At 38.7% G+C, this 18,988-nt stretch overlaps 1 protein-coding gene across 14 annotated transcripts in view; it reads left to right on the plus strand.

Moving 5' to 3' along the window:
* SPAG17 (sperm associated antigen 17) overlaps positions 1–18,988 on the plus strand; it is a 287,582-nt gene that overhangs the window by 148,619 nt on the left and 119,975 nt on the right. For all 14 annotated transcript variants that reach the window (XR_013159174.1, XR_013159175.1, XR_013159176.1 and 11 more), the window contains 5 exons: positions 2,144–2,248; positions 3,759–3,934; positions 7,040–7,157; positions 10,210–10,388; positions 12,174–12,333. Coding sequence is in view for 4 of the 14 variants with exons in the window: in XM_077119739.1 (XP_076975854.1) it covers positions 2,144–2,248; positions 3,759–3,934; positions 7,040–7,157; positions 10,210–10,388; positions 12,174–12,333 (738 nt within the window). In the remaining 10 variants the exon portion in view is untranslated. The remainder of the gene's footprint in view (positions 1–2,143; positions 2,249–3,758; positions 3,935–7,039; positions 7,158–10,209; positions 10,389–12,173; positions 12,334–18,988) is intronic.

An 18,988-nucleotide genomic window follows, 5' to 3' on the forward strand; every position in this document is an offset into this window, starting at 1 on the left:
TGAGTTTATATATGTATATACTATAATTTATTTAATCACTTCCCTTTTTTGCATATATAGGTGATTTTTTATTTTTAATGCATTCCCAGACTGCTTTTCTTTTCCCTTTTACCTTTATTTTAGGAGTCAGCAAGCTATGGCCTGCTGGCCAAATTTAGCCATTGACCTGTTTTTCTATGATTCATGAATTAAGAATATTTTTTAATATTTGTAAAAAGTTGTATAAAATTTTAAGAAACAAAGAGTATGCATCAGAGAACGTATGTGGCTTGCACAGCTTAAAATATTTACTATCTGGTCCCTTGTAGAAAAAAATTTGCCAATTTCTTATCCAGATGAATCAACAGACAGACAGGTAGACAGTTGGAGAGCCAGAGTGAACTGTGTTCAATGCCTACTGCTGCTTTATTTCTTTTTCTTTCCCATTTTATAAAAGTTTCCATTCTAGTTTATTTTTGTTTAATTTTATTAAGTTTCCTCCTCAGATGGAACACATGATGACACCCCCTCTTAATGGTCACATATCCCTGGATATCCTTTTTTTCACCAGCACTGCTTCATATAGGATCCTTGGGTTTTTTCCTTAAATCTCTCTGGTTTGTAGTTGCTATTGCACTATCTGAGAATCCAGCTCTAGCTTCGGTTCAAGGAGATTATCGTGTATTATTAATTTAATTTTAAATTTATCCTCAAAGTCTCTCATGTCTTCTTCCTGACTTCTTTTTGTTTAAATGTTTGCTCTGGGTTTTCAGATACTTTTTCAACTTACTTTCAAAAAAATTCACTTTAATCTCAAAAGAGACGCTCTCCCATTCAATTTTCTACTGAATAGTAAGTGGTTTGGTTGAAAACGTGTAATTTTTAATAACTTATAATTTTTATAATTCCAAAAGGTGCTTCTTAAAATATCCTTATGGGCCTTAAAAAAAATCAAGTGTTCGTCTATCCCTTCCAAAACTTATAATTTACTGAGCATGTGTTCTGAATTAGTTTGTTTTGTTTTGTGGCAAATATTCCTCTCCAGTCACTGGGACCCTTTAAATTGGTTGTTTCAAGGGCTTTCCCTCAAGTTCGTGCCAATATGCCTTTTTAGTAGTCGTGTATGAAGGTGTCTATTTCTTTGCACCCTGATTGATACTAAATACTGGTCATTTGCATTTCTTCGTCTAAAAATTATCTCTTATGGGGTCAGGATATTTTAAATCATTATTGCACTATTTGATTGTCTATGATAACAGGGGAATGGTGAATTGGAAATAAAACAACAAAACAAAAAATTCATGAGTTTGTCACAAATACCTTAAGAATGCATGTTTTAACAGATTTTGCTTTTAAATTATGTTTGAAACTTTTAAAATGTGTTTTAAAGGAAAAGGAATTTAAAATGTGGAAATTTTAGAATATGTTATAAAATACAGGAAAATTCAGATGGAATTGATGGTTCTAGTTTTAAAACTCAGGTGGATAACCTATCAGATAGCTATGCTATCAACCAATTTATTTCCTTCCTTTATTTTAATCTAAAGCCCGTAAAACAAGCCTCAGATTTTCATCTATTAGCCCAGAGCATACAGTAGGGATTAAACCAATTTTTTAAAATTGATCATGGTAGACCAGCTAAAACCCTTTATTAGCTTTCCAGGGCTGCCGTGACACACTTGTCACTTAAAACAGTGTAATTTCATTGTCTCCCCATTCCGAGGGCTGTAGGTCTGAAATCAAGACCTTAGCAGGGCCATGCTTTCTCCAAAACCTCTAGCGAGGATGCTTCTTCGTCACTTCAAGTTTCTGGTAGTCCTAGCCATTCCTGGGTTTGTGGCAGCTTAAGTCCAATCTCCATCTTCACTTGTCCGTCCACCTTCTGTGTCTGTGTGTCTGGGTCCAAATTTCCCTCTTCTTACAAGGACTCCAATCGTATCAGGTCAGGGCTCACCCTAATCCAGCGTGACCTGACCTAATTAATTACATCTGCAAAGACCCCATTTCCAAGTAAGCCACAGTCACAGGTTCAGGGGGGCTGCATTTGGGGGAGAGTCTATTTAAACCAGTACAGTCCCACTCCCAGGCTTCCCACAGAGTTGTGCTTACATTTCTTTTTAATAAAATGGAAGTGTCCTTGATTTGCTTTTGTCTTCTATGCCAGATGCTGAGATTAAAGCTGTCAGCAAGTTTGGATCTTTTTCTGCCACCTTGGAAAATGGAATCTGCCTCTCAATAAGTTACTACGGGCCAAGTGGAATGGCACCAGGTGAAATAAACACAACAGGAAGAATAAACGTATCGCATGGCCAGAGTACCTGCCCATCCTCTGTCTTCTCACTCATTGATAAATATGTTCTGATTGAACATCCTTCATAGTTTTTCTTGTAGGAGGGTGAGGAAGGGATATAAAAATATGTATGTGTGTCCCTTGTGTGTGCATATGTGTGTATATAAAATCTCTCATATATATGTATTATTTAAATAACAGTGCATTGAAATGTTAGACATCATGTATCATGGAAATATGATCTTATATATCAACCACAAATACACACAGAATATACCAGTTATCTTTGTTAACAAGCCCATGAAAATAACCCTGTTAAATTGTGCCCCAAAAAGCAAGATTTGCCAAGAAATTCCCTTGAATTTCAATACTACAGGATAATACTTTTATGAATCTTGTGATTATAGAACTATTCAGTGTGTTTCAAGACATTAGTATTAAAGGAGCCATTCATTGGACATCTTAAAGGACTTCTCTGCTCTGGTTTTAATAAACAGTCTCCAACTGGAATCTATTTCCTTTCAAACCACAAAATAATATGCCACTTTACCAAGAAGCAATTAGGAAATCTTGTGGGTTCCTATACATTTCAGAGGGATCTAACCACAACACACATGAAAAAAAAAATTCAAAATCAAAAGGTAATTGCATGCTATGTAGCCTTAAAACTATAATAAATTTTTGAGTGCCAGGATACCTCATGGTGATCCAATTTTCTGTCTTACAATGTAGTTCCTTTAATGCAGAGGCAATATTCTCATGGATCATAGAATCTTATTTCTTGCCTTGTACCAAATATACTAGTACTCCATGAATTAGAGAGTCCATTAAATTTATTAATAGTTTTGCTTCCTTTAGGGTTTTGTCTTCTAATTTTGTTTGATTTCTTTTAAACCAGCAATTGGAGAAGTCACTTGGTATCTAACAAATTCTTTGTTAAACTCCATTATCATCATCTCATCACCAAGAAATCCTACCATCTCTGAATATAGGTTATCATCATTTTAGATTAAGATGTTTATACTTTACTATTGACTACATTACTCCTATTCCTAAATGACTTCTTTATTCTTGACTTAATCCTTGAGTCAATATGTGATCATTCCATTTGAAAAAATGTTTCTAATCTCAGATTATAAATATTTGAAAATGTTTATAATATAGATAACTAATTTTTAGTATCTGAGTATTTTTTTAAAGTTGAAGGCATGATTCTTTTTAAAATATATACCATAAATTTCTTAAGGATACACATAATACTGATATTTAAGTACCTTTGTCTACTAATTGCAAAACAAATTTCCAATCCAGTTCTCCCATTTAATTGGGTACACACAGCTAAGAATAGTTTAAGGCAGGAAATGAATGATGCAGCTGTGAAAAAGGCAAAAACACAAAGAAGTCCAATTAAATCTTTGAACTCCATTTTATGTCTTCCTGATAAATGTGAATGTTTGATTTACTTGTTTCCCACTTTTTCTATTTACAGAGGATAATGATCCTAATTTGGAAGCAATGTTGAATATCCCTTCAGCACTTACTCCAACAGTGATTCCTGTTATAGTGACTGTTCCTCAGGGCAAAGGAAAAGGGAAACCAAAAGGCAAAGAAAAACCTAAAGAATCCCTTAAAGAAGAGGAGCACCCGAAAGAAGAAGAGAAAAAGGTAAATGAACCTTGCCATGGGTTCCCAAAATGTGTTTCTGCCGCAATGTTAACTTTTTTAAGACTGTGAGTTGTCAACTTTATTGTGCCAATATATTAACATGCTCTATCTAGTTTCAATTTTGAAGGAAAGATTTGGACACACAAGTTGATTCCCACTTCAGGGAACATATTATCATATACAAGCTGTCTCAGGTCATTCATTCTAAGCTCAGAATGACTAGTAGTTCAAACTATTTCTATTCTGGTTCTCATGTGGTCTTGGCTTTTGATTAGCCAAGTTTCTACCATTTTTTATTTTTAACATGTTATTTATCTCCATTGAGATAAAAAGAACTGGAAAGAAGACTCTATAACTAAACAATGGAAACACTTCATTTGATGGACTTGGACTTAGATGTTGATGCACCAGGAATCCAGAAAGATTAGAGTCAACCAGTTCCACTTCTGCTTCGGTATAAGACCAGTCCACCTTCCACCCCAGCCCTCCACACACACACACACACACACACACACACACACACCACCTTCCACCCCAACCCTCCCTCACACACACACACACACACACCACCTTCCACCCCAGCCCTCCCTCACACACACACACACACACACACCACCTTCCACCCCAGCCCTCCCTCACACACACACACACACACACCACCTTCCACCCCAGCCCTACACACACACACACACACACACCACCTTCCACCCCAGCCCTCCCTCCCACCCACACACACACACACACACCACCTTCCACCCCAGCCCTCCCTCACACACACACACACACCACCTTCCACCCCAGCCCTCCCTCACTCACACACACACACACACCACCCTCCACCCCAGCCCTCCCTCACTCACACACACACACACACCACCCTCCACCCCAGCCCTCCACACACACACACACACACACCACCTTCCACCCCAGCCCTCCCTCACACACACACACACACACCACCTTCCACCCCAGCCCTCCCTCACTCACACACACACACACACCACCCTCCACCCCAGCCCTCCCTCACTCACACACACACACACACCACCCTCCACCCCAGCCCTCCACACACACACACACACACACCACCTTCCACCCCAGCCCTCACTCACACACACACACACACCACCTTCCACCCCAGCCCTCCCTCACACACACACACACACACACACCACCTTCCACCCCAGCCCTCCCTCACACACACACACACACACACCACCTTCCACCCCAGTCCTCCCTCACACACACACACACACACACACACCACCTTCCACCCCAGCCCTCCCTCACACACACACACACACACACACCACCTTCCACCCCAGCCCTCCACACACACACACACACACACACACACACCACCTTCCACCCCAGCCCTCCCTCACACACACACACACACACACACCACCTTCCACCCCAGTCCTCCCTCACACACACACACACACACACCACCTTCCACCCCAGCCCTCCCTCACACACACACACACACACACACACCACCTTCCACCCCAGCCCTCCACACACACACACACACACACACACACACCACCTTCCACCCCAGCCCTCCCTCACACACACACACACACACACCACCTTCCACCCCAGCCCTACACACACACACACACACACACACACACCACCTTCCACCCCAGCCCTCCACACACACACACACACACCACCTTACACCCCAGTCCTCCCTCACACACACACACACACACACCACCCTCCACCCCAGCCCTCCCTCACACACACACACGCACACACACACACACTTTGACTCTAAACATTGTCCTAATAGAACTCAGATTAAAAAGTGCTCCTAAGGGGGCCAAAAAAGAAACTACTGATCAAATCTTAACTCTCCGAATATTTGCTATTAAAGTACAACATAAACTTCTATAAGAAGAAAAAATAAGCTAAAAGTGGCCAGGAAATTGAATTTAGTCTGTGGCCCTTTAGAAGTGATTTAAATGCTCCTTAGCTCCTGTACCATATTTACATGACTATACCAGATAAGTTTCCTCGTGCCAGACCAATTGACCTTTGTTAAATAACAATTCTTCAAGTGTTGAGCAGAATGGCCACAGATAATTCAGTTTTAAATAATTAGTTTTACTGATTTGGCCAAAAAGCAGTTTGGGAGCAAACGGATTGATTCACTCATCTTTTTTTTATTAATAATTATTAGATGGTGGGTAATGGTTTCTGATTTTGTATGTAATTATAGGTTTGAATATAATGAAATTGTTCACTTCACAGAATTTATTAAGCTTTTTCCACTTAATTTTATTTTGTGTTTTTAATTTATTTTCAGCTATGCATAGTTTTTCTTTGTTAGTAACAAAACGCAGAACATCCTATATGGTCAACAATAGAAGACTAGGTAGAATATATTAAATATTCAACAATGAGGCTAGTAAAAGAGAACCAACTGAAAAACATGAAATTGTTATTAATAGGAGATTGGTTGGAAGTAACTGAATAACTCATTTTTGTGTATAAAACAAGAGTCAGGCATAGTTAGCATAAAATTAGTTAGAATTTCTTAAATAGGATACCCAAATTCTCATTAATTTATAAATAATTTATTTTATCATGTCTTCTTTTTTCTTTTGCTGTTTTCACTTACTATGTAGGAAATACATGGTCATTACAGAAAAATAAGGACACATATCCTAATAGTGTAATATCTCTAGCATCCAAACCATAAGAATTACACAAAGAAGACAGTGAGGATGCTGGTATACACATACCCTGCACTTACACACACAGTCTTTCAAGGCATAATTCAAGCCCCACATCCTCCATGAATCTTCCCAGGTATTTCCCTTAAATTTGCTGGCTCCCTTTTCTGAGGAAAGACGTGCAAAGCATCCGGTGCTGTTATTTAACTGTTTCCCATGTCTGTGCCCTTCTATGAATGGAACATGAACTCCACACAAGCAGAGACTCATGCATACTTGCAAGCTTCATTGCAGAGCCCACCTAGCTCTGGGCAAATCACATCCTAAGTGCTCAGTAAGTTCTTACTTGGTCAAAATAACTCAAGAACTCATTTAGAAAATGTCAAGCAATTAATCACATGCTAAATTATTTATTTTGTAGGAAGAAGTAGAACCAGAACCCACTTTAGAAGAGACTCTTTATGTTCCCACATTCCAAAACCTAAATGTGTCTTGCCCCAATGGGCTCCTATTGACCTTCATTGGGCAAGAGTCTACAGGTGAGTTCTAGCTGAGTGAAGCAGGAGGCAGGGGACCAAAAAATCATCATGTATACACATGAATTTGAATCACCATCAAAAATTGTGTATTTGACCACACATGCATAATGAACAATAAGGGTATTTTCATATAATGACAGCTCAAGGTCACCCTGTTCCCAACTGTCAGAGCTAGGTTGCCATTCCTAGGCTAGTGGTGACAGAGCCAGTGCTGGTCACAGGTATAGTGGTTTGCTAGTCTGATCAAAACAAAGGACAGTGAATACAAAGTATATATAGAGAGTGCAGGTGAAATGGATGAAAAAAAAAATCAGGCTTCATCCCCAGATATCATATATGATTTTATACAGTCTGTTATTTCTATTGATTCTGCACATAGATCCTAACTTATTAAGTTGTATAAATAAATGCAAATAGAACACCTTTAATTATCTTAATGGAATCCACATTAGCAACTGGACTTGAATATCATTTAAATGGAGACCCACTCGTTCATTTGAAGTAGGAGATGCAGCAAAGAAAGCACTGAACAGGATCCAAAGCTGTTCCCAGAATGAACTAACTATATGGACTTTTAAGTTATTTACTGTTTCTGGACCATGTTTTTTCATCCAATAAATGGATGAAAAAACCAAGTACCCCCCACACACACACTTTTTATAATTCTCTTGTGTATGCCATATTTGAAAAAGAAAAAAACACCATGCGTCTTTATTTTTCTCCCTTGCCAAACCAAAAGTAAAGAAACTAAAAAGTTGTAATTAATCTATATTGTCTTATCTCAGATATATTTTGCTTTTCATCAGGTTTTATGAATTATTAAAAATAGAACAATTTCCTCTGTTTCTATAAAAGGAGCACAACTCTCCACGATGAGCTCCGCTGTGCTAGATGGTCACAGGGGCTTCTGAAGTCTACGGTGGTATGAACATATTGAAAGGAATATTGTTTTCAACTTCAAGGGCATGTTTGCTTGTTCTTGCTTGATCCTCTCCCCATACCATACCCCAGCTTAAGGCCTGTTCCATCCACACCTGTCTCTGTCATCAGTTTCATTCTCTTCCCTGACATTTTCATCCTTCTCTCAGAGTCGATGCTGTGGTTAATAATAAGCCTACCCACTCTTTCGGTCCCTCAATGCCCTTTTCTCTCTTCCTCCTTCCCCTGTGTCTCCTTCTCCCTGCAGCTAGCTCACCACTTTCCCTGGGCTCCAGAGGAAGGTCCACTTGAGTAACTGTCACACATGGGGCCTCCACTTGTGAGTGTCGGGAAGGCAGAGATTACATCTGACATCTTCACCGGTTTCCTGACAACCCCACTGTTAGGTCCAGCAAAGGAACTCTTGATGCAGACCCCCTTCAGACTCCTTCTCAGCTCCTCAGCAGGTCCAAGGATGCAGATACAAACCAACTGCTGCACTGGCTGGGGTTGTTTCCTCCAGAGGAATGAAGGCATCCCAGACAGCTAGAAATATGGTCCTCATCTGTTTCTGTCAATAACGCCCTCCCATGCCAGTGCCTCCCTCTCTACAGTGCCTGCACAACGTATCTTAGTCTAGATCAATACGCCCCCTTGTTGTGCACTCTTTGGGGTGCAGTTTTTCTTTTAAAGGGTGGCTCCCTGAGTGGGGGGGTGGGGTAGCCTGAGGCACTTCCGGCAGCCCTCTGTGTTGGTGGCTCCCTTCTGTTTCTTCCCCATTTTCTCCCTCCTCTAATAAATGTTTAAGTCGCAAAATAATAATAATAATAAGCCTACCTAAAACGCATAATCATTTAAAAATCTTCCATATGTTAGGAATATCCTAATCCAAATCTAGGCATAATTACAACCTAAAAGCCAAAGTAGCGATGCCTTCATCAGGATCCGCGTTGGACGCAGGCAGAGAAGGTCGCACAGTGTGGAAAGGAGTCTGGGCTTGGTCTTTCCTGGGTGGCTTTGAACAGTTCGCAGCCCCTCTGCACCCGAATTTCCTCGTGTATGAAACAGCACTATCTACAAAACTATCCGCTTTAAGTATTAAATGAGAAAATGCTTTATAATCTGGAGCACATTTCAAATGGTAGTTTTTTGGCTGTGTCCCTGGCGGTGGTTTTTACAGACTAAGATAACAGAAACTTGGTCAGTTCCAGCTCTGTCACCTACTACCTATGTGACTTTTGAGAATTTGTCATGCCTCCAAGTCTCCATTTCTTCATCTAAAAAAGGTGAAAATGTCTATTTTAAAGGGATGTCGAGGTAAACTAAATAAGATACATACGTAAAGAATTTAGCGTATAGAAATATCTCAACAAATGTTTGTTTTTTTCATCATTATTATTACTCTCATGACTGAGGGGCATCGTGAAAGCTCTCATTTCAGAATAGTTTTCTCACAACTTGATATGGTCCTTGAAACACCACCGTTACCTGTTAATTCCTTCTCATTAAGGCTTTATACTCCAAGAAACCACTCTATACAATGCAAAGAAATTAGTTAGTAATAACTGAGTAGTTAATGTGTGCCAGAAAGTCTCGATAAATAGTTCTTTCTGAAGGAGCTTATTAGGTGCTTTTCTCTTTGATCGCCAGCTACAAACAGAACCCAGGGAAATCTGGATTTGGTTACAGGCGAGGGGATTATTTTAACCTTGGCAGATGGTGAATTGCCTAGGAAGGGCAAGCCTGAGTGACTCTGGGGCAACCAGGGGACACCAGAGGAGAAGTGTGTATCGGGGCAAGAATTTACTTACAGGTGAGAGAAAAAGCACCGAAGGGGAGAAAAGGGAACATCTAAGACAGCAAACTTTGCTCCCTTCATAACTTGTCCCCAAGATGTCCTGTACTCCATTACAAGGGGAAGCCCCCATCATGTGCTTGTAGATGACTTCGTTTACTACATTTGAGTGTAACAAGGCAAGCAGAAGACCAGCACTCTGGGTCATCTGCTGTGACATGGATACTGCGCTATTATCCACATTCAGACAAAAGAATGAAAATGATTAAAGCAAGAAGACAGAGCCTGAGCCCCACAGCATTGCCCAGTTGACAGTAGGTGCTGTTGTTGTTGTTTAAGGTCAATATGTCGGAGATGAGGAACCCACTTGGGACATCATGGTCCGACAGAGCTACCCTCAGAAGACGAAGCACTATGAGTTCTATAAAACGGTCATGCCACCAGCAGAGCAGGAGGCATCGAGAGTGACCACCAGCCAAGGCACTGTTGTCAAATACATGGTGGATGGATCCACACAGGTGAAAGAATATGTTAGCTAAGTTACCCACCCCTACTGCAAAGCAGAAGATAGAAAAGGATATAGGCAATGGATAATACTGTAATGGAAAAGAGAAACAGCGCATTTGAAAATGGTATGACACACTTTGAAACAACAAATGAAAAGTAGTATGATTAGAGAAAAAAGTCATGTAATACAGAATACAAATAAACTGATTGCTTCTACACATAATCCAATATTGCAGATGGAACACAGTGTTTACCTACCCACCACTCTCAAGACCCCTTAAGATAATAGAAAAATATCTCTGAATAATAAATTCAGAACAGCTCTAGAGAACAACAAAGTATGTCATCCATGGGCCTGAAATTTGGGAGCGTTCTTAGAAAATGCGTGTCAGATGGGGTCAAACTGATGGAGAGACAAGGGAAAAGTTTAAAACATAACAAGAGAAAAACCTTCAGTGAAATTAAAAATGAAAATGGGAGTTTTAACACACATATTTCACAGATGGGGCTCAGGGTTCGGGAAATCAGGGTAGTACCCCAGGCAACTCCTGCTGCCTGGAGGGTGGAACCAGAAGGCACTGTCCCTATAAGGCACATTTCCTGCTCCATCCTTACCCAGCAGTAGCCGGGAGGAGGTCCATGGACAGACACTGCTTCCTACATCCATCAGGAAAGTGAAGGGGGATTCTCAATAAGAAATATGAACATACACCAAAGAATCATCAGCTTTTGAGGAAAACCAGTCCCATGAAAGCAAAATTCAATAAATAGAAGCATTGTACCTAAAAATAAGAGTAAGTAGTTAAACAACAACAAAAAGCTTGAAAGTAAGTAAAGGTGATATGAGCAGAGACTTAAGAAGTTTTCAGTCCATAAAATAATTGTTTTTAATTACTATGGAAAAAAAGACAAGAACTCCTAAAAATTAAAAATAGCAATTGTGGAAGAAATTGGGGGTGGGTGGACTGTGAGGGAGAGAAAAGTTTTAAGAGACATGGAGAAGGGATCAGTATAACAGAATTTCCAGAAAAAGAAAATAATGAGAATGAACAAGGAAAATAATCAAAGAAATAAGAAATTCCCAGGGTTTAAAGGAAAAAGATACCTACAGATTAATCAGGGCTACCAAGTACCAGTTAGGATTTTTAAAATCCACATCTAGATATATGAAAATGCAATATTTGGACTCATTGGATAAAGAGACAATCCCAAAAGCTTCCTGAAGAGAACCAGTTACCCCTGAAAGAATCAGGCTGAGATGGACATTGCAGACTTCTCTTGAGCAGCACTGACACTAAAAGACGGTGGTTCTTGTCTTGTTCACTGGGAAGCTATAGATGCTGATACTAGATACAAAATCTTTCAAACCTATAGATATTATAGATGCTAGAGAGATGGTTATGGAAACTAAGTATTTATATATGTGTGTTAAAGCTCTAAAGGTAATCAGAAAAGCTGAAATAGAATGAATAATTTCCCAATTGCATAGGGCAGATGTGAGGAATTGGGGAAGAATCAATCTATCAAAAAACATTATGTAGAAAAAAAGGAAATGGAACATAAAAAGAATGTAAATGGAAAACATAAAATAATATTACTGTGCTTGTTATTAAGCTACTGTCTTTAAGCCCAAAATCCATCTTTCTATAATATGCTTTGAGAAACAGGGACAGGAGATCTATAAATGTCATCTCTGCTTTGGATTATTTTTAACCAATTTCAGATTGGCTCACAATGTTTATTATGTGTCTCTTCCTTGCTTCTGAGAATACTGAGAAACTCTGATTTTCCTTCAGGTTCTCTTCGCAGATGGTGCTGTGAGCAGTAGCCCTGATTCGGGTCCTGTTTGTCCCCCTCCTGAAATGCCGACCACCCCTTACAGTGGAGACTTGATGGACTCAGTATCTCAACAAAAGTCAGAAACAGCCCCATCTGAGATTGTCCTCATCAAAAAAGGTAGTAATTAAAGCTTCTCAATTTATAATGGACTTAATAATGAATAATGAATATTCATTACAATTATTCATATTGAATAATGAATCTTCAATATCATTATTATACCTCTCTCCCTTTTCTATGAATATACTTATATATGCATATACACGTGTACATACCTGAATATAAATTCTAATTAGAATTACACACCATATATATATACTGTTTCATAAACACTTTTTTATCATAGTAATAGATAATGAACATTTTCTGGACCAGTGTATACTCTTGCACGGCAGAGTCTGTAATGCTTGGTGGGGTGTTTTAGAGGTGGTTCAGGACATCCTGGATGTCAGCTTTCTGAGTAGACCTCGCTGTGATTCACGTGGCCATTTCCTCATAGCTACAAGAAGGCTACCACAGCTCCAGGCATGTGGTCCTCACAGAGCGACTTCCAAAGCAGAAAGGAAGCAGGGTGAATACGAAAGCTTTCATTAAGTGTCTTTCTTTATCAGGGAGGAAAATCTTTCCAGGAGCTCCCCCCAGCAGACTTCCCCTTACATCGCATTGATTAACCTGGCCAGGATGTAGGCTGGGAAAACAAGTATCTGACATTGTTTACCTTTTTTTCAATGGTGAACACGACCAGTAGGGAAGAACTGAGCGCATAACAGTTAGGAAAGCAATCAGCAGTGTCTGCCATAATCTAAATTACAAAATTACCCTCCTGAAAGATGTTTCTGAGTTACAACATTACCAGCATGTATGAAAATATCTGCTACCACATAGCCTTGCCAAAAGCAGATAGCATCATTCTTTTCATCTTATTCAATTTGTTTGGCAATTGATGCATCTATTATTATGTTATTTGCATTTCTCTGATTACCAGTGAGGTTAAACTTTTAGCAATGTTTATAGGGCTTTTTTTTTTCCTTTTGGTAGATTTCCTATAAGTATATATTTTCTTGGTTTACTATTGATTTTTTCTTCATTTTCGTATTAAATTTATAAGAGATCTTTATATGGAAGATATTTGTGTACCAGGCACAAGTCTGAATGCTTTAAAATATCCAGTCAGTTCATGCTCACAGCAAGGCATTGATGAGGAAATTGAAACACACGAGGGAAGGTAAAGAACGTCCTCAGGTTCTCTCAGCTGGAAAGTAGCAGCGCTGGGCTTTGAGTCTGAGTGCCTCACTCTTAAATTAGGCTGCTTCTCATGTGTTACAGATTTTTCTCACATTCGCCTTTAATGATCTAAGACTAAGATTTCATCTTTTTTGTAGATTTCACACATCTCACCACAGTACTCAGTGAATATGGCGGCAAACTGAATTCCTTTTTTGGGTTACTTAAAATTTAATGAAATAGATATGCTTTGAGTGGGAGCTTAATTTTCCTGGTTGGAGGAGTAGAAGTCCCCTATAATTTTCCAAACTCCTCAGCTCAAGTGCTCACTCTCTTGCCGACACTGCAGAGGATGTATTGTCAGTATAGACTTCTCTGAGTCTAACCTGGTTCCGGAGAGCTTCTACCTCCAGCACTGGGTTATAGATTTCTGCACAGCCCTTCCATTCTAAGTGATGCATTCACCTTTTGTTTTTAACATTAATAGATTTTATTTTTTAGAACAGCTTCAGATTTTCAGAAAAATTGATCAGAGTTCCTGTCTACCCTTCCCCCTGCCTCACAGTGTCCTGTATTTTAACATCTTGAATTGTGTGGCATTTTTGATTACAATTGAAAAACCAATGTTGATACATTCTCATTAACAAAAATCCATAGTTTGTATTAGGGTTCACTCCTTGTATTGTACAATTCTGTGGATTTTGACAAGTACATAAGATGAATCCACCATGCAGTGCCATACAGAATAATTTCACCACCCTGAAAAATCCTCTGTGCATCAGTTATTCATCCTTGTACCTACATTCTCCTACCCTAAACCACTGGCAACTAATGATCTTTTACTGCCTCTATAGTTTTGTTTTTTTGGAATGTCATACAGTTGGAGTCATAGAGTATGTCTTCATTTCAAGTTGGTTTCTTTCACTTAGTAATATTTGTTAGCGCTTCCTCCATTATCTTTCATAGCTTAATAGACATTTCTTTTTATGGTTAAATATTATTCCCCTGTATAGTGCATCACAGTGTGTTTGTTAGAGGTGGCCTATTAGAGGTCATCTTGTTCCTTCTAGATTTTGACAACTATGAATAAAGTCACTATGATTATTTATGTGCAGGTTTTTGTGTGGACATAAATTTTCAACACATTTTTTAGTGAATACGTAGGAGTGAGAATGCTGGATTGTATGGTTAGACTATATTCAGTTTTAAGGGAAACTGCCAGAGTATCTTCCGAAGTGACTGTGCCATTTTGCATTCCCACCAGCAATGAATGAGTCCTGTTGTTCCACATCCTTGCCAGCATTTGATAGTGTCAGATTTTTGTAGTATAGCATTCTAGTAAGTGTGGTAGTAGTATCCTGTTGTTTTCATCAGAGATTCCCTAGCGGCATATGATGTTGAGCATCTGTTCATATGCTTATTTGTCATATGTCTGTCTTCTTTGGTGAGGTTTTGTCCATTTTTAATAGGGTTGTTTATTTGCTTAGATCATTCACTTTTAGAGATTGTATTTTACCAGTGCTTTCTGGCATACTTCATGCCTTCTGTCCTCGCTTCCTTCAGGGTCTTACACTATTCAGTCTAGATACTGCTCACCCAGTCTTCTCTCAGGACAGGCTCCTGTCCTTGGGGAGGATCGCTAGTTGGAGAATGACCCTGCACCCGTCCCTGCTCCCTGCTCATTCCAGTGGCACTTTTACCTCTGCCTCTGTAGGCTTGTTGTCAGCCGGCTTTTGGTGGCCCTTATGCTCAATCCGAGTTTGAGGGTTTTCCCTCTCTCCTAATTTTCCTGAAAATGTATTTACTGTTTTTTTTCTTTCAATTTTTATTGTTGTTTGGTATGATTTCCAGATGAGAAAGGGGAAAATTCACAATTATTCTGCTGCCACATGCCTGACAGAAATAGAATCTCTCTTACATTTCTGCTGTCTTTGGGTTTATTTTGCTGTTCTTTTTTGTCTTCCTAAGGTGGACATTTCATTAATTTTCAGAAGTTCTTCTTTCCTAATACAAGCATTTGTGGCTATAAATTTTCTTCAAAGTCCTCCTTTAGCTTTATCATGTACTTTCTAAATACCAGCTTCATTGAGACATACATTCACACATCATGATATTCATCATTTAAAGTGAAGTTTTAGCATCCCACAAAGTTTTGCAACCATCTCCACTATTTAATTTCAGAACATTTCATCACCATGTAAAAAAACCCAGTACCCATTAGTAGTCCATCACCATTTCCTCTTTCCCCCATCTCTGGAAAATGCCTGTCTACATTTTGTTTCTATGGATTGGCTATTCTGAATATTTCACAAGCATATAAATGTACAATATAGGATCTTTAGTTATTTGCTTCTTTCATTTAGCATAATATTTTCAAGGATTATTCATGTTTTAGCATGTACCAGAACTTAATTTTTATGGCTGAATAGTACTTCATTCTATGGATATGCCACCTTTAGTTTATCTACTCATCAGTTTAGGGACTTTTTAGTTATTATGAATAATGATGCTAAATCCTTCATATACATGGTTTTGTGTGAACATGTGTTTTTAATTACCTTGGATTTATACCTAGGAGTGGAATTGCTGGGTCCTTTGGTAACCCCTTGTTTAACCTTCTGAGGACTGTCAAACAGTTTTAAAGCATTTTCCATTCCCCCCAGCAATGTATGCAGGTCCCAGTTTCTCAGCATCCTAGTCAACACTGCCCTTGTCTGTCTGCAGCCATTCTGGTCAGTAGGAAATGGGATCTCGTTGTCTTTTTATTTGTATTTCCCTAATGAGTAATGATATTAAGCAACTTTTCATGTACTTACTTGTCATTTGTGTATCATTTTTGGAGAGATGTCTGTTTAGATCTTTTGCTCAGTTTTAAATTGGCTTATTTTTATTTTTTATTCTTGAGTTGTAAGTGTACTTTGTATATTCTGAATACCAGTCCATATCAGATATATGATTTGCAAATATTTTCTTGTGTTTAATGGGTTATCTTTCCACTTTCTTGATGGTGCCCTTTGTTTATGTTTTTGTTTTTTATTTTTGTTTTCATTTTTTATTAGAGCAGTTATAGTTTTTCAGAAAAATCATGCAGAAAGTATAGAGTTCTCAAATATCCCTCCCTTACATATGCAGTTATCTTGATTCTTTACACTTTGCATTTGCATTAGTGTAGTGCATTTTTCTACAGTGATGAGACAATATTAGTGTAATTATACTGCTAATTGCAGTCCATGGTTAGCATTAGGGTTTGATCTTTGTAGTCTGCAGTTCAATTTTTTTATTTTTATTTTTATTCTGATAACATATATACATCCTAAAGTAACATATGTATATCCTAAAATACCCCCATTTCAACCACTTTCAAATACACAATTCAGTGGTGTTAATTACATTCAAAATGTTGAGAGTCCCTCACCGCCTTCCATTACCAAAACTCTTCCATCACCCCAAGCAGAAACTCTTGCTTTAAGAGTTTAAAACAAGATTAACTCACCATTAAGGATTAACTGACCATTCTCTACCCCTACCCCTGCCGCAATTACCTGTATTCTTGTTTCTGACTCTATGAATTTGCATATTCTAATTATCTCATGTATGTGAAATCTTTCGGTGACCTTTGTGTCTGGCTCTAACATATCTTCAAGTTTCATCCATATTGTAGCAGAACCTCATTCCCTTTTATAGCTGAATAATGTTCCTTTATATGTATGCATATTTTGCTTATCTATTATTCTGTTGATGAATACTTGGGTTGTTTCCATCTTTTGGCAATTGTGAATAAAGCTGCTATAAATATCAGTGTGTAAATATCTGTTCAACTCCCTACCTTCATTTCTTTAAGATATATACCTAGAAGTGGAATTACCAGATCATATGGTAATTCTATACGTAACTTTCTGAGGAATTGCCAGACTGTTTGCCATAGTGATTGCACCATTTTTACATTACCATCAATAATGAATGAATGTCCCTATGTCCCCATATATTCTCTAACATTTATTTTCCATTTTATTAATAATAGCTCTATTAGTTTCCTTGGCTATTCAAGCAAATACTATTCAGTGGATTGACTTAAGTGAATAGAATTTATTGGCTTACTGTTTTGAGGCAAGGAGAAGTCCAAATCAAGGCATCATTAAGGCAGTGCTTTCTCCCAGAAGACTAGTGTTCTGGAGCCAGCTGCCTGCGGCCCTTGGTCCTTAGCTTTTCTGTCACGTGGCAATGCACGTGGCACTCTCTCCTTCCTTCTTTCTGTTTTGGGTTCTGTTGACTTCCAGCTTCTGACTGTTTTCCAATGTGACCTTCCCTATATGGCCTTCAGCAACAGAATTAAGACCCATCCCAACTCAGCTGGGTCACACCTTAACCAAAGCAACCTCATCAAAAGGTCCCATTTATAAGAGTTCATACCCAAAGGAAGGCGCCAAGTGTAAGAACCTGTTTTTCAGGGTTGCATAGCTCCAAACCACCACAGTGGCCACTCCAGCAGGTGTGAAATGCTGTCTCATTATAGTTTTGATTTGCATATCCCTAATGGTGAGTGATGTTGAGCATCTTTTCTCATGCTTATTAATCATTTGTATATCTTCTTTAGAGAAATACAAATTTCCTCAACTGCTATTGCTGCCTCAGACAACCACATTGCTAAAAATTGCCACTGATTATTTTCAGTAAGTGCCCAGGAAAAAAATTGTTCAACCCAAATGAGTTATGAGTCAGGTCAGAATAAGGCTTTCCAAGGAATTGCCAGGCAGGTCAAACAATGGCAGTTTTCTGATGGCAGGTTTTGGCAGGGAGCTCCAAGCCCATCTGACCCCTACAGTGGCTGCCAGGCAGCCAGTTTCTGAGGAACTGTGATAGTTAAGCTGTTGGTTTTCAAGGCTACTGCAGACCTGGTTTTCAGGGGAATAGGAATATTGAAGCTATTTTTATAACTGAGATTCAGCAATTTATCTTGAATTAGTCCTCAGATTGTTTTAACTCTGATTAATTTCCAGAATTCTGGAGATGTTGATTTTAACATTTTTCCCCAGTGTTCTCGTTGTTTTATGGAGGAGCAGATTTCTGGATGTCCTTACTCTGCCATTCAGAAATTGCTTATCCCATCCCACAAGATTTAATATTTAATATTTTTGGTATTTTTCACTTCTAAATATGTTCTTATTTCCAGGATGACTTCTTTAACCCATGGGTTATTTAAATTTGTTTCTCAATTTCCAAACCTACAGAGTATTTCTCCTTTGTTTTATAATTGATTCCTAATTAATTCTTTGAAAATTGTTGAAACGTGATTTATAGATTCGTATATGGTCCAGTTTTTTAAGTTCCATGTGTACTTGAAAAGAGATGTACCCTGCAGTTATTGCAGTGTTCTCTTCACCTCTGTTAGATAAGACTTGTTAGTTGTGCTGCCCAGATTTGTACCCAAGTTCAGCAAACTTGTTCTGCAAAGGTCAAGGTAATAAATGTTTTCAGCTTTGTGGGCCGTATGGTCTCTGTCACAACTACTCAGCTCTGCTGTTGTAGATGAAAGGGACCATACAAATGT

The sequence above is a fragment of the Tamandua tetradactyla genome, chromosome 11, assembly GCF_023851605.1.
Source record: "Tamandua tetradactyla isolate mTamTet1 chromosome 11, mTamTet1.pri, whole genome shotgun sequence".
Lineage (NCBI taxonomy): Eukaryota > Metazoa > Chordata > Mammalia > Pilosa > Myrmecophagidae > Tamandua > Tamandua tetradactyla.